This window comes from Vigna unguiculata, chromosome 5 (genome assembly GCF_004118075.2).
Source record: "Vigna unguiculata cultivar IT97K-499-35 chromosome 5, ASM411807v1, whole genome shotgun sequence".
Taxonomy (NCBI): Eukaryota; Viridiplantae; Streptophyta; class Magnoliopsida; order Fabales; family Fabaceae; genus Vigna; species Vigna unguiculata.
The window spans coordinates 3580773-3596699 of NC_040283.1; the positions used below are offsets into that span (position 1 = coordinate 3580773).

General features: G+C 31.4%; 2 protein-coding genes across 4 annotated transcripts; one reads left to right on the forward strand and one right to left on the reverse strand.

The window, feature by feature from the left end:
* Positions 1-17: 17 nt before the first annotated feature.
* On the forward strand, positions 18-3589 carry LOC114183547 (binding partner of ACD11 1). 3 transcript variants are annotated; one of them, XM_028070603.1, is made up of 5 exons: positions 18-166; positions 746-916; positions 1701-1776; positions 2213-2329; positions 2877-3589. In XM_028070603.1, exons 2-5 carry the CDS (start codon positions 801-803, stop codon positions 3333-3335), a joined length of 768 nt encoding a protein of 255 aa, XP_027926404.1. In that variant the 5' UTR covers positions 18-166; positions 746-800; the 3' UTR covers positions 3336-3589. The 3 variants fall into 3 exon arrangements, with proteins under 3 accessions (XP_027926404.1, XP_027926405.1, XP_027926406.1); XM_028070604.1 differs by having other exon boundaries at positions 101-199; XM_028070605.1 differs by lacking the exon at positions 18-166 and adding an exon at positions 238-595.
* Positions 3590-6425: 2836 nt separating this feature from the next.
* On the reverse strand, positions 6426-8442 carry LOC114183149 (uncharacterized protein At3g28850-like). Its single transcript, XM_028070056.1, has 2 exons — positions 8225-8442; positions 6426-8095 (listed from the first exon to the last, which is right to left on the reverse strand). Exon 2 carries the CDS (start codon positions 8049-8051, stop codon positions 6690-6692), a length of 1362 nt encoding a protein of 453 aa, XP_027925857.1. The 5' UTR covers positions 8052-8095; positions 8225-8442; the 3' UTR covers positions 6426-6689.
* Between the last annotated feature and the right edge of the window lie 7485 nt (positions 8443-15927).

The following is a 15927-nucleotide window of genomic DNA, read 5'->3' on the forward strand; positions in this document are numbered from 1 at the left end:
AACCAGAATGCTACACAAGACAAATGCCAGGCGCGTGAGATTCCACAAAATTATCATTTTCCATTCCTCCAATCACAAAACCAAACAATTCCACTTTGGATTATTATCTGCTGACATATTCTCTCTAAACTTTCCCCTGCTTTAGTTGGCCGACAACAACTGTCTGGTAAAACATCTGACCATTTTCAATCTCTTTCTGGTATTTCGTTTATAGTTTTCTTCAAGTACTTTTGTTTTCTCATATTGATGTTGTTTTTTCTTCGATTGTTTTGTTTTAGTTTCTTTTCAATGGTTTTTATTGATGCTATCAGTTGTGCTGGGGGTGATTCCAAATCCAGTTTAACATTATAGAATTTGATTGAGTTGGATTCGTTTCCATTGTTTGCTTGAGCGTGAACAAAATTATGTCTTCAGTTTATGGGCAGTCTTCATTCTCATTTTGTGTTCTAAAATAAAAAATAAAACAATTGAAATGATAGTCATGTGATCAGTTCTGTATGTCAAAATTGAGGCTGATATCTATTGGGGACCACCAAATATTTTGAAATTTACAATCTCTTGAAGATGAAGCGAATGATATTGAATGATAGATAATGTATGCTACTGAACTATAGATAATGTTTTCTATCATTTACTGTAGTTTTGCTTATCTTTATTGTTTGTTCTACCAATGCATGGCCTTGTTGATGGAGAGATCAAAGGGAAAGTTACTAAACAGTTTCTGAACTTTGTTTACTTTCTGCAGATTTGTTGAACCTGCTCCTACTTTTTCCCTTCTGAGATCGAGTTACTTGACAAGTATGTATACTGACGGTTATACTGCTCTAGTTACAAACTTATCTTCAAGAGCAACAGAGAACGATGTACACAATTTTTTTGCTTATTGTGGACCAATTGAGCATGTTGAAATAATAAGGTAATGTTACTTTTGCTGGTAAATTTCTGTGTATCAATCAAACTTGAACCTTTTGATAGGATAGGTGCTATGATTTACGAACCCCTCACTCAGATTAGCATGGTGGACTACAAACATAATGACATGGCCATAAATATCAGAATCTTCGTTTTCGTTTTGGTGATTGTGCTTCGCCCAACTACTATCTAATCTCTCCCAGCACCAATGTAAATATTTGAGACAAGTCATAAGAAAATGTGACAGATGTAGAAAATCAATTCTTGATCAGTATGTTAGATAGGAGTCTCTGATTTAGGTAATTGAAGGAAATTCAAAAATCTGCTGTTTTGAGTGTGTATTCTGTGTCCATAACTGCATATTTGATAGATTCCAGATTTCCAGTTTATTCAACTTCCTTTATATATTGTCTTCTAGTTAAAAAGTTATGTTCTTTATCTGGAAATGAATTAAATTGAACTTTTTGCTGTGTAGTTATCCTGTTTTTTCAAACGAAATTCCTGGTTTCGACTGTGAATTGGATGAAGTTTTCCACAGCTTTTACATCACTTATTGTTATAGTAAATTTATGGGAGCTTTAAATTTCCCTTATATTGTCGTGTATTTTTTTCCTAATCACTCAATAACAATTGGCATGCTTGGATCGAATACTTCAAAGATGTTACGTTATTTCGCAGTATAGTTCTGCAGAAAGATTTTATACATAGCATTGTTAGGCGACTTTGCAGTTACAATATCAAGGTTTCTTAGAAACAATATGAATAATAGTTTTTTTGTCGCGATACAGATCTGATGAAAATGCATCTACTGCATATGTGACTTATCAGGATGCCTATGCCCTGGAAACTGCGCTATTGCTAAATGTAAGTTGCTTATTTGTTCTCTTACTTGCTTGCCCCTTCTTGTAGGATATCATGGATTGACATAACATACAACAAGTTCCTTCATTGCTTTCCCCATGAAGTAGAAGATGAATTTGAAATCTAGCTTTTCCTTTTATCTTCTAATTGGGCAAATGGTTGTGTTTTGTTTCTAGATGTACTCAACTTCAGAATGTAGATAATGATGAGAATCATTATTGTTTTCATGATAAGAAATAATTATACATGAAATTCAAATTCCATTGCATCAGAGAAAATTTGTTACTGAAAAATTGAATTACTTAAACCTCTTTTAAATCAAATTCATCTTCTGATGTTGCAGAAATTAATTTTTCAGTGTTGTGGCATTGTTCATTTGTTCTCACTTGAATATTGTTTGTTAATACCTGCATTCATATTTGGTTCAATGTTGTTTCAGGGATCAATGATATTGGACCAATGTATATTCATTTCACGCTATGAAGCTTACGTAAATGACTATGATAATTGGGGCAGTCATGTATCAAAGCCTGAAGACAGTATTACAATCTCACAAGTATGCATCAAATCCTCAGAATCGCCTGTTTCTTTTAGTTAGACCAAACCAAACTGACAGAAGAAATTTTTTTATGCATATTCAAAAATATTCATAAACAATGATGTACATTTCAGGCTATTTTTTATCCCTTAGTTTACGCATGAAAAGCTATTTATTATGAAAAATAGTTAGCTTTTATTTGAAACCTGGGGAGTGACAGTCTTTGTTTTTCTGCAATATGGTTCAAATATCAAATGTGGCGTATTTGTGGTCTATTCTGTTCACAGAAAAGTTTTCTGCTGTTACTTTCTTCTTTTCACTAATAACTAAAAAAAAAATCACTTTTGTTCTATGTTTCTGAAGGAGAACATGAAATAAAGTGAAAACAAAGAGACCATTTTTGTAGAAAATTGGATTCTCTCATAACTTACTGGTATGTCATGTCTCCTAGAGACTTTTATGCAACTCAAATCCATGACGATGTGACCTCTATAAATTGTGAAAAGTGGCTTACGTAGTTGCTGTTCAAGGTCAAGAATTGATTAACGGTGGTTTTCATTGACAGGATGATCGCATGGACAAGTTTGTTTCTTCCCCTGGAGAAGCACTAACTCTGGCTCAGGTGGTTGTCAAAACAATGGTGGCTAAGGGCTATGTGTTGGGAAAAGATGCATTTGTGATGGCAAAAGCTTTTGATGAATCTCATAATGTGTCGTCTACAGCATCATCAAAGGTTGTTGAACTCAGCAATAAAATTGGCTTGACTGATTCCATTAATTCAGGCATTGAAACTTTTAAATCTGTGGATGAGAAGTATCATGTCACAGACTTCACCAAATCAGCTGCAACAGTGACAGGGACAACAGCTATAGTTGTTGCATCAGTTACCGGTAAAGCTGCTGTGGCAGCTGGAAATGCTATAGCCAACAGTAGGTACTTTGCCAAAGGTGCTCTTTGGGTTTCAGATATTTTGACACGTGCCGCCAAAGCAGCTGCTGATTTGGGTCAGAGTGAAAAGAAATGAAACTCCAAACAAAAACTGCTGCAAAGTATGTTGAGTTCTTGGACACAAACAAATAGCATCATTTGTTTGTTGATACTGTATTATCATAAGGCATGAACTTGCTTTACATGCGTGGCTACTCATCTGGTGCAAATTGTTCATATCAGTAGTTTTTAAGAATCCATGGTAAGAAGCCACTTATATATGCGTATCGTCTTACAAAATATGAGAATATGGTACAGTTTTAAGTTTTAAGTGCCAATTTTCTTATTGCCTACTATCATATCAATCTGCCTAAACTTACATGAAGGTAATGCTGGATATAGATTAATTTTGGTGGAAATAGTATTTTTCTTAAAAGCTCTCTAAAGTATCTAATGGTAACACCTTCTAGGAAGTTTTACCGGTGTTTAAAGATTAGTTGAGTAGTTAAAGAGCTTTCTATGCCGATTTCAGCATAAATATAGGAGACATAGAAAGTGAAAACTTTCTATACTAGTTCTGAAACCGACATAAAATTTTTTTTGGATAATAGGAAAGTTTATAATAAAAGTTACTATCTATGTTGTTTATTTGATACAATTGGTATAGAAAGTATGACTTTCTATGCGGATTATTGTCGCAACCTGCATAAAAAGTGTGACAAGAGATGAATAGTTAAAAAAATACTTATATCTATACTAGAGATGTTAAATAACAAGGTAAGTCTCAACCATTGCTTAATTCTTATCTATCTGCACATCTAAACAGTGATCTGAGTGGTACCTAATAATGAGCTTCTGTTAGCGTTCAAACATGTCGTTAACACTATGTTTGGTATTATTGACGGTGTCTTCTCTTTTTTTACCACATTTGTTATACATTAAAAAAAAAAAAAAAAAACTGAAGAAAGTTAATGAGAAAAGAAAAGGATTACTGTAATAAAGAAGGGACTTCCAACCAGATGCTATGCAGGAAAGATGCAAAATAGACATTGCTTGGCTTCCTCCATAAAAAAATAATTAATTTATGGTGTCAGAAGATTTGTTGCATCAACACTCTTTTCACGTTGTCTTCAACCCACGGTTGTTACAATCAAAACATAAGTAACCAACGATTTACATTATAACATGTGAACTACTTTCTAATATTTGTATGCAGTGATTGATTCCCTGCCAACTTCATTGTTATGTTTTTAAAGGCATCCTATAGCCAGCATACATTGCAAACAATTTAACATTCTCTATACGACTCAACCACTGTTTTGCGTAGTCTACTTACTTTGGTCCAATAATAATAACTTACATCCACTGATCTCAATTATTTAAATGTACTATTTCTTGTTGCTCCTGATACCGTGTCAATAGGAAAATGTAACCACATTTATCCATTCTTTTCATTTTTTGTTAAAAGTACACATTGATTACATATCTTATGTATCCTTGAGGGATTGGCTTGTGGCTTTGGTTTGGTGAATGGGTACTGTCAAATTGTGTCTCCTTTTGTATTCCTACGACAATCTGCCAGTTGCAATACTTTATACACCATCAAAGTCGGGTAGTGGTTGGTTGGTTTCTATTACATTTCGCTTTACAAACCAAATCTGTGTAAACTTTTTCACTCATGTTATGTTAAGCATTCTTATGAATTTGACATCTGACACCTCGAAATTTATCTATCTTTTACCGTCACATGACAAATTTTCACTCAGTCTAGTACTACACCTTTTTGTGACGATGCATTGATCCCTGTTAAGTCAAAAACTGTTTGTAGCTGTAGGGTTCACTAACACTGTTAGGTTATTTTTATGAAATATAAGAAAAGTAATGTTATAGTTTGTGTATTCTACATCTAACATCGCTCTCCACATAAATAAGCTATCTGCATTTACAACAATTTCAGTACTATAGTTGTCATCTACCTCTCTCACCTAAGTGTGTTGTGATCTTGATTGGACGGCAAGGGACGTGTAGCTTATCTTGATTTTCTTGCATCTATGGCCATTGATTGCATTATATGAAGATGATTAAAAAGGACATAAGTAGGTAAGAAAAAAAAGCTTTGCTTCCTTGGCACAGATCATTTGTATGATTCTTGCGTTCCTAGCGGTGCATTCTTTTGTAAATGGCACCACATGGATTTCTAATAGTGAACCTATGAATTATACTAATTACTTCACATAATAGGGTGTCTCAAATATGGCAATGCCCTGTAATATGAACTAAGAAAAAGTCTGAATGCCCTTTCACAACTTTCCACAGCTTCTTTTGGAGATATGCTGTGATGAAAACTCAAGTCAAAATTGGTGTTCCTTGTTGTCTTTTAAGTTTTGGACCATCTGGACCATGCAGTGTCATTTTCTTGCAGAGATTATTAGATTTCAAAGCAATGGTCTTAAATTCCTATATATTAATGCTAAAGGGAAGTTCAAATTTATTATACGTGTATAAAAAAACCCGTTAAGAAAAGTATTTATCTTTGGTGTTTGATGGATTAGTGTCTTCTGGGAATATTCTTGAAAGCCAAAAACCAATCTCTAACTTAATGGCTGAGAAGAATAAAAGAAAGAAACATATAACTGTCTTTTGCTTTTAGAACTTCTTTAAATTCAAAGGAACTTTATATTTTCAACTGTCAAGTAGGTTTTAAAAGAAATCGTCTACTAGGCTGTGATAAAGTTCACATGTAAATATAGTGCTTTTCCAGCCAGAGAAGCATGATTTGACTCAATTACAAGCCTCTTTCCAAAGTTGACCTATACTATGTCCTCCTAACATGATATTTTATGCCCCCACTACATTAATGCTTTAGAAAATAATCAGTTCAAAACAAATATAAAAATAAGCCATTAAAGCAGAGAGCGAATAGATTATATCAGTAACCAATCAATTGTAACCCAATATAAAATGAGGGTCTTAAATGGTGAAGTGGTCAAAATTTGATAAGAAAAAGATGAGAAGCATGACAACTGCATTGAGCTCATAAACCTCATACCCTCTCAAGTGCATTTGGTTCAACTCTAGGCTTGAAAAGCTTCAGAGGCTACCATTAAATAACTTTCAAACATTACATCTTCGAATTTGTAAAGAAGACAAATCATGAAGTGAAAGAATGCAAACGATACCAATCAACTTTATAATTCTCTTTTGCATTTCTTCTTGACTTTGCAAGAATGGCAATGGTATACAAAAGGGAAAATGAAAAGTATACTCTATGTAGCAAACTACACTGATTTTGTAGAGGGAGTGATGTGAACACGTTATTCACTCCTCACTAATGTCCAACACATAACGATTTTACTGTACAACAAAATTTCACAAAGTACAAAATGCCCTTAGGAATAAGACTCAAAATTTTGTTTCAGTACCTCTTGTAAGTATCACCCGGAATTGGGAACTAACAGCAACACATGGGGCAACGAATTAGTCCGTTTTCATTGCAATCAGGGCAACGCTGGAATCCATACTCCCCCACCTCACCATCAACATACTCTTCTTCATTTTCATCACCTTCATAGTAAATTTTACAACTTCCACAACAGGTTTCACAGGGAACAAACCTTATATCCCCACAAGCCTCACACACTCCCCCACCATCACATCCAACACTGTCCTCAATTTTCTCACAATAACCCAAAAGCTTCTCGAGCTTCCCATCCTCATGCAGCCTCTGAATTTCCTCAACTCCACCAATGTGATTCTTCCCAACAAACACCCTTGGCAATCCTAAACCACCATACCCTTCACCCAGTAACTCTCTAAGCTCCTCCTTGAACCCTGAGTGCATAGACACATCCCTCTCATCCACCCTCACTCCTAATCCCTTCAGAATCAACTTCACTTGGCAACAATCCTCATAAGTCTTTCGCACGCCGCGTAAGCTAGTGAAGTACAACACCACCTTATCTTTCCCACAGGGGTCATCAACCAGAAAAACATCATCAATATCATCATCACCTTTTGTTTTATTTTCCTCAAATAGGGACCACTTTGTAGTCCCTTGAATATCTTCATCACTCGGTGCCGGTCGAAGGTGGAAAGGACTGTCTGGAGAGAGTTGTTGCAAGGACTTTCTGAACGAAGAAATCATTTCAGGGTCAAAGTCTGAGATTGCAGGAGTGAGTTTCGACTCCTCCTCGGTCATCAGAAGCCACATGGGTTTTGGAGAGGCAACAACACTCATTTTGGGTGGATCAACATCACCAACGTCATCACCATCACCATTGACATCAAAAGAGAAGCTCCGGAAGTGACTCGGAGATCGGAAAGGGGTGGTGTCTTCAAGGCCTTCCATGAGTTCCCATGTGTTGATTGTCTCAGGCTCACCGGGTGGTGTTCTAATTGGGGTCTTGGGAAAAACCTTCGGCAACTTCTGTTCAATCATGCTAGACCAAGTCTTGGCCTCAATCAACCCCATTGAGAACTCTTTTCTTTTCTCTTTCTCCAATTCCCCACCCTTCTCCTTCGCCTCCGACCTATGGACAAAGCTTTCACTTTCGAACCTGAAACTTTCGGCATTACCAACCTTACCATTGGAAAGCCTGAAATCGTGGTCACAATTCCCAGCGAAACTGTGAGTTGGAGCAGGAGAATTGAGTTTTAGAGTGCCCAATGTCGTGGAAGTGAGTGCCACAACATGGTAGCTATCACCTTGTACCTGAGGTGGATGATGAACATGCATTGAGTAGCTTCTGGGAGCAGGAGAATAAGGAGCATTGCAACGCCCACATCGCTTTTGCTTCGAACTCGCACAACCCATGATCACTACCAAGCCCCCCAAAACATCTCCACCTCTTTCTTTGCCTGCAACAAAACAAAAACACGGCTTCTCTTGCTTTAGTTACACATTGGTCGGAGATACGAGGAAAAGAAATGTGTCAGGAATTAGTTAAAAGAAATGAAAAAGATAACAAAAAGTGAAAAATGAAGTACCTTTGCGTTGTGTGGATATTCAAATTGGTTGAACAGAAGATGAAGAAGAAGAAATGGAATTGCTTTTAGATTTGGAGCTCAAATACACACAAGGGGTGGGCCAAGTTGCGTAAATGGAGGGAGAAAAGTAAAGAAAGAAACTGTTTTTATATACACAGGGACCAAACTAAAGGAACCACTCGGTTGCGTACAACTCACAATGTATGTTCAAATCGAAAATCATATTCTTCTAAATATATAGGTACGCCAAATGTTCCTACCTTACTATGATCGATCGAGTTTCCAATATAACTAACAAAATACTCTCTTTATGATGAATAGACCAATCATCAAACTCATAATCATGATTTATCGGTAAGTATATAACAGATAAAGTATTAATAAGTGTTATATCTGCCTTCTGACTTGCAAAATCATTGAATAAATTAGTTGGTATTTTAGAAGAAAAAAACCCAATCTTCCGTTTCAAAATGTAATTAAGCGTCCATGAATTTCAGTTAATTAACTGCATTATATTTAAAGGGAAAAATATTTGTTAGAGGCTCCGATTTAATACTGAATTGTTAAATCATTGCGTACCAAATAAGTTAATAATTGTATGACAAACAAGAATCATGTCCCGTAATGGAGCTGGGAAATTTACGCAATTGAACACGCTTACACGACAAATTTTAATGTATCTTTAAGAATAATACCTAATGATTTAGATTTTACTCATACCGTATAGTTTGATTTCCCCTTGCATCAATTTGTTGAATTAAAAGAACACAAAGACTTAAATGCGAGATTTCATATAAATAACCTTAAAATATAGATTTACGTGTGATATCACGACTTTACTTTTTGGCACGAAGCTTGGGATATGAACATAACTTTCCTTACATAAGATAAGATTAACATAAGTACATAATTAACTTCTTTACCTAAGCCATCATGCTAAATTAGAAATTAGAATAAATTTTAGGGCTTGGGTGTATTCGTGTATGGGATATGCACTCATTAAGCAATGAATCCTATTTAACTAATTCTAATTTTTATAATTTTCGAATGATTCTCTAAACTAGTAGCAAGACTATTTTATAATTTTTTTTATATTCACAAATAGAATTAAATATGAGTAATTAATAAATTATTGAAAAAGATTTCAGATAGAGTGTAGTAGTAATTTGTGTTGCAGAGGTGGGTGGGAGTTGCGGAAATGGTAGTGACCAGCGTTGGGGGTTGGTTGCATTTAGAGACTTTTATTAATTGATTTAAATTTTTTTCCCTCTTTTCAATAAATATGATGTCATCTTTTTTCAATTATATTGCTCTTATTTTATCCCATGAAGACTTAGAAGAAGTCATAATAACGGGACATAGATACACTAACTAACACATTTAATAATCTCACATATGAGTATAGGCACGATTTAACTCAAGTACAACAATAATTTTGCAAAAAAGAAAAAAAGCTATATATGAAAATTAAGAAAATTTAAAATTTTACTCGTTCTTTAACATTTGCCATAAGGTTCTTTTGTTGTATATAAGAAAAAAAAAATCCTAGAATGACACTGACTATAGGAGAGAGCAACATGTTTTATATCAAGAAGAAAATAATATTATTTGAAAATTTATACAACACAAAAATTATCTTTTCATATTCTTTGACTTCAAATAGATCTAAACTCTCCAAAGTAAAAATTTAATTCAAACCTCATTTCACTCTTTTATAAGAGTATAAGAAAAATAAAAACAAACTTAAAGTGTTTTTGACTAGAACAAAAAACATCATAAATTTAGAGTCTATTATATAGTCACCAACACACATTTCCTAATTTATTCAACACTATGTGAGATTTTTCAAGACATAATATTTTTATTAGTTCAGAATAACTTGAGTGTTGGTTTTTATTGGATTGAATCTATTAAAACTTGAAAGATAATTCTTTTTACAAGATATTTTTTCATGGGTATTATATTAAAAACTAAAGGGCATTTTGTTTTATTTTTTCTATTTTAAATTAATACATGTAATAAAACAGTACGTTTTATAATATTTTAAAAGCAATTGATTAGGATTTGAAGGATTTGATTTAATTGATGGCGGTGTTGAGATGAAGAGTATCCAAAACAGGTGTATAATAATATGGTTCATGTTTGAATGATACTCACATAGTAGTTTTGATTATAATAATGATAATGATGTTGAACTTAAAGGTAGTGACAATATTTTTTTTTTATTTCACTATTATTTTTGTTTATAATTTATTAATTATTTTTACACCGACTTCATAGAATCAATGGTTCATTGTCTCTATTTTTTTTTGTATGATTAGGTTTTCGGTCTTCAACTTTAATAAAGATGATATCCGTTAAAGACACTCTAACATTTAAGTAAACATTTGATAAGAGGGTCAACATTATCGAAAAAATAATTTAGTCCAAAAAAAAGTTGACGTTGATGTTTACTTATTTATATTGTTCTTGTTAGGCCTCTGCTTGCATGGATGATTAAGAAAAATCCAATTATGACTTAATCATGGTTTTAACTTTACTTAACATTGATCTAATTCTATTTATGTCTATTTAGATGATTTTGCATCGGTTTGAGTTGTCAATGGTGTATATCAAGAGTGAATCACTTTGTATTGAGAGGTCAAAAATAATTGTGTGCTAAAAGTTTATTAACTGATTGATCGATATTTTGTCTAGATGTCAAGTACTAATGTAGTACATTAACCCTTCAAACACGAGAAAGACAAAAAAAATAAGGGTTAAATATGTTTTTGGTTCCTTAACTTTCAGTGAAAATTAGAATTAGTCTATATTCAAAACTTTGACCTAATTTAGTGTATCAACTTTAGAACCGTGTGGATTAGTACTTTTAACCAATTTTTGTTAAGTTTAGTTGACATTTCAAATGTGTTTGATGATAACATTTGAGTTGTTTACATCATTTAACACATTTTCGCTTAAACGTTAAGTAAGAAACTATCATAAAAAATGTTTGAAATATTAAATAAACTTAACAACATTTGGTTCAAAAGACTAAATCCATGCAATTCTAAAGTTAAGAGATTAAATTGGGTTAAAATTTTGAAGATGAACTAATTCTAGTTTTTAATGAAAGTTAAGAGATAAAAACATATTTAACCAAAAAAATAATTTCTTTATCAAGATATTGTTACAAGTACAATGTATTAACATTTTATAATTTTGTTTTTAAAGGAGAAGTCATTAATATGAAGAAAAACAAAAGTGATATAGAAAAGGATGCTTAGAAAGAAAGATGAAAAACAAAAGATGTTTAAGGTGAAGTTTTATATATATATATATATATATATATATATATATATATATATATATATATATATATATATATATATATATATATAATTTATAGTGGTGTTTTATTTCTGCTCATTGATATGGATTTCATATATACGTTTGTTTTTTAGAATTTATATTGTTTTGTGTGATCAAAATTTACTTATGATATTTTAATTTTTGGAATCAATTTGGGTGTTAATCTGATAAATTATCTAAAAGATCAATTTATATGTAAGTTATCTATGAACCAATTCGTAAATAAGCTATCTATATACTCATTTATAAGTAAATTATCCATAAATAAATCCAAATGTAACTTACTCAAAATAATCTATGAATAACTTAACCACATAATAATTTTTGTAAGTAATAGTTTTTATGAGCGAATTTTCAACACGTTATTTTCTTTTTCATTAATGATCTATTATTCACATATTTAACCTATCGATAATAATATTTTTTTTTATCACGTATCTGTTTATATTAACATTAAAAAGATCTTCACTATTATATCAATTTTCTTTTTGTTTATTGGCTGATTAATTTGATAGTTAAAAAACTTGATTTTTGATGTTGGAGAGAAATTGGAAGAGAAGGAGAAAGATTTTTTTTTTTTTGTTAAACTTGGTTGTTGAATAAGTAGTAAAAAATGAGAATTATGATGAAGGTATTGGAACATTTTTCTGAAATGACAACTAGTGAATGATAGGGTTAGACTTTTGAAATAATTTAATCAGCATGCGATAAACTTTAAGATTCACATGAATCTAATGATGTGAAAGATGGTACACTATATAGATCACATGTGAAAGTGGTTTACAGTGACTTTCAACAAATTTTAACTGATAACATAGATGGTATGTTGATAACAGTTTAAAAGAAATTAATAAAAATGTTATTACTATAATATATTATAGTAAAAAAATTTTACAATACTATTAAATGTGTAGATTATTTGGTATGCCATTTTTATAGTTTAACTAGTAGTCTTAAAAAAAAGGTTTATTTCCTATATTGAGAATATTTCTTTAGTTTAACTTTTTGTTAGGGGTGGCAAATGGACTAGCCCGGTCCGTTTTAACCCGTCCGTATGTGGCCCGTCAAAAAGCGGATTGGGTCGAACTGGCCTATCAAACAGAAACGGGCCAATAGTCACAACCCGTCCCGTATAGGACGGGTTAACGGGCCGGGCTGGACTGGCCAGTCTAATTTTTTTTTTTAATTATTTTTTAAATTTGTTTATATATACATATAAATTATTATTAAAGTCATATTTAATCAAATAAAATATTATTTTAACTTTTAATTGATTAGTTAATGCTTTTAATTAGATAAGTTAAAATAATTATTAAATTTACATATTAAATTATTCAATTATAATTAATAATTCAAACTTAATTTGTAAGTGTTAATGATTTAAATTACAATACTATTATATATTTATACATTTAAAATATATAATTAAAAAAATAATCTTTTTAATTATTTTTATTTTATTTTATTTTTTTAAAACGGGCCAACGGGTCAGGACGGGTTGGCCCGTACTTTGGCCCGTCAAGTTGATGGACTGGATGGGACGGGTCAGAACGGGCTGACAGGTTGAAATCTTCAACCCAGCCCGTTCCTTTTAGCACGGGCTGACGGGCGGCCCAGCCCGTTTTGCCACCCTTACTTTTTGTGATAAAAAAATACATGTATTTATATAAATTGTCTAATTCTTTCATCATATTTGAGTTTATTTAGATAATATACATATATTTGATTAAATATTAATGCAGATTAGTGAAGTAAAACTCCAATTATTATTGAAGAACATCACAACCATATCTATATATTACATCTGAATTTTCTCTAAGAAACTAATATTCGAGTAATATTGTATGATTTTAATATGTTTGTTTTTTCATATAATTTACTTATTAAATGAGGTTAACATCAACGTTGAACGTAACCATTTCATTCTTAATTAGATTTTCAATTAGTGGTGTTTAACGGCATAATACCAATTTAAACATTATTTTCATTTTTCTATTTATTATCTCTCGTTGATTAGTGAATTTTAAGTGTGCGACTTAATATTTTGTCGTTGTAGATATTTAAATGTTATTAATAAAGTTTAGAGATTTACTTAAAGTATTAACTTTTAGATTTTTTTTTCTTTTTTTATAATTATGATAAAGATAGAGTGGGTAACATTTGAGAATTATACAAGAAATGAGAAGAGAATTTAACAGGCATATATATATATATATATATATATATATATATATATATATATATATATATAATTGTTTTCGCTGTGAATATATTACTTTTTCTTTTAAATCCTTTAATATATATTTTTGGGTACTTTTATTTATAATTTAGTTTTTAATACGCTACTGTTTTTCAAGTTCCCAATGATGTTAACTTGACATTATCAATGTTAATCACGTCAATAACCTCGTCACAAGAATTAAAACAAAAAATTCATAGTTACATGAATCAATATTCATTCAAAAATTAATATACCTACACTTGAAGGAAATATATTTAAGTATTACATTTTTACTATGTTAGTTATACTTAATTTTACATTACTCATAATTTTAATTGAATGTTTCTGTCACAAATTCTACAGTTAAATTAAAACTCCATTAATATAGTTCATATTTACAAAATTTATCTTAAAATACAGTCATCTTATGTACATCGCAAATTGACATAATATAACGAATATATTCAAAATTATAACTCATTAGATTTTGTTCTTATTATTGTTTAAGTTGTACAAGATTTGACGTAACTAATTTAAATGGTGAACATCGATTCATCAATTTAAATTAATAAAAAATCATATTTTATTTAGTAAATTTAAATTTATAAATGTGTAAGTAATGTTAAGCACACAGTGATATCCACCTGGCAATTCAGGTGAACAATGTTATGCGTGGTTAGTTCATCAATGAAAAATCAGAATTCATGATTACACATGTAATAACACGAATTAATTAATTAATTAATATGATTTGGTATTTGGTGATACACGTGATGGCACGTGGACAAGCGTGAGATCTTTGCAGTTACCTGAGCCAACTCACTGCTTCTCCAATTATGGCTCCACATGATCAATTTCCCTCATCAACGCCTAAATTTCGTACCTTCTTTTTTCTTTTTCCGTTAATTTATATACATTTTATCATAAAAAAAAACACGGGACCAAAATATTAGAATTATTATGTCAGAGGGAATGATAATTTTTGACTTAGAATATAATATTGATAATTAGTTTTTCTGTCCATACAAAATTCTCTAACTCCGTCACTATCTCTTGACTCATTCGAAGTTATTAACATGGAATTAATATTTCCCTTCTTTTGCCGCAGCATTTATGTTAAAACTTAGAAGACACATGGAGAGAGAGACTAACACATTCCATTAATATTTCATTTCAATAATTTAATTTATCGGCATTTTCGAGTCAAACATTCATGTTGATTTCACAAACGTGAGCATCATTCTTGTTGATCTCTCAATCACTACTCCATTTAAAGGGTTTTGGTCTGTATTCATTTGAATTTCTTAGAAAACCTGTTGCTACAAACCTACCAAAAAATAATAATATTTCGGTCACTAAATCAATATTTTTTAGAAATGTTAATTTGTAGCTGCAATAACACAACCGATGTTGGAACCACATCGATTCATTTTTCTATGGTTTAATATATACAAAAGAAAAAGACAAACCCTAATCATGACTACAATTTAAAACCGTGACCACGACTAATCTTAATTAATTTAACCACGTATGCTAATTAATAGTATATAATTTAGTGCCAAAAAAACAGGGAAAGACATGAATATAATATATAGTATGAGAATATGTATAGTTATATTATTTGTTGGAGGGTATGTTTGTCGGTTCATGGTTCGTGCATAAGTGATGAACTCCACTTCCAAAGTTTGGATGGAGTATTAAGATATTGATTATTGAATGAAGAGAAAAAGTGGTTTTGAAGTTTGGTGAGTAATGGTGGAAATGTGTGACACTTTTCAGTATCCATGGCCAATCATGTTAGCTGTTTTTGTCCTCAGCTTCTCCACAAACACCTCAAATTGCGCCCACAATTCATGCATTTCCTTTCTATTGAATTCACTTCCGAATATGCAAGAATTTTCTACACACACCCATTTATTACTTTATTTACACATCTATAGTTTCAAGTATTTTAATTACTTGATGTTTAGAATTTTTTTGCCACTGTTATTGATTTGTGTAAATTAAAAAAATTGAATAATCACTTTAGTATATATTTTTCTCAGTCACGTTTTTATTTGTTGGATTTATATATATTTTTTTAGGGTTACAGTCACAACGAAATTGTGATTATATATATATATATATATAT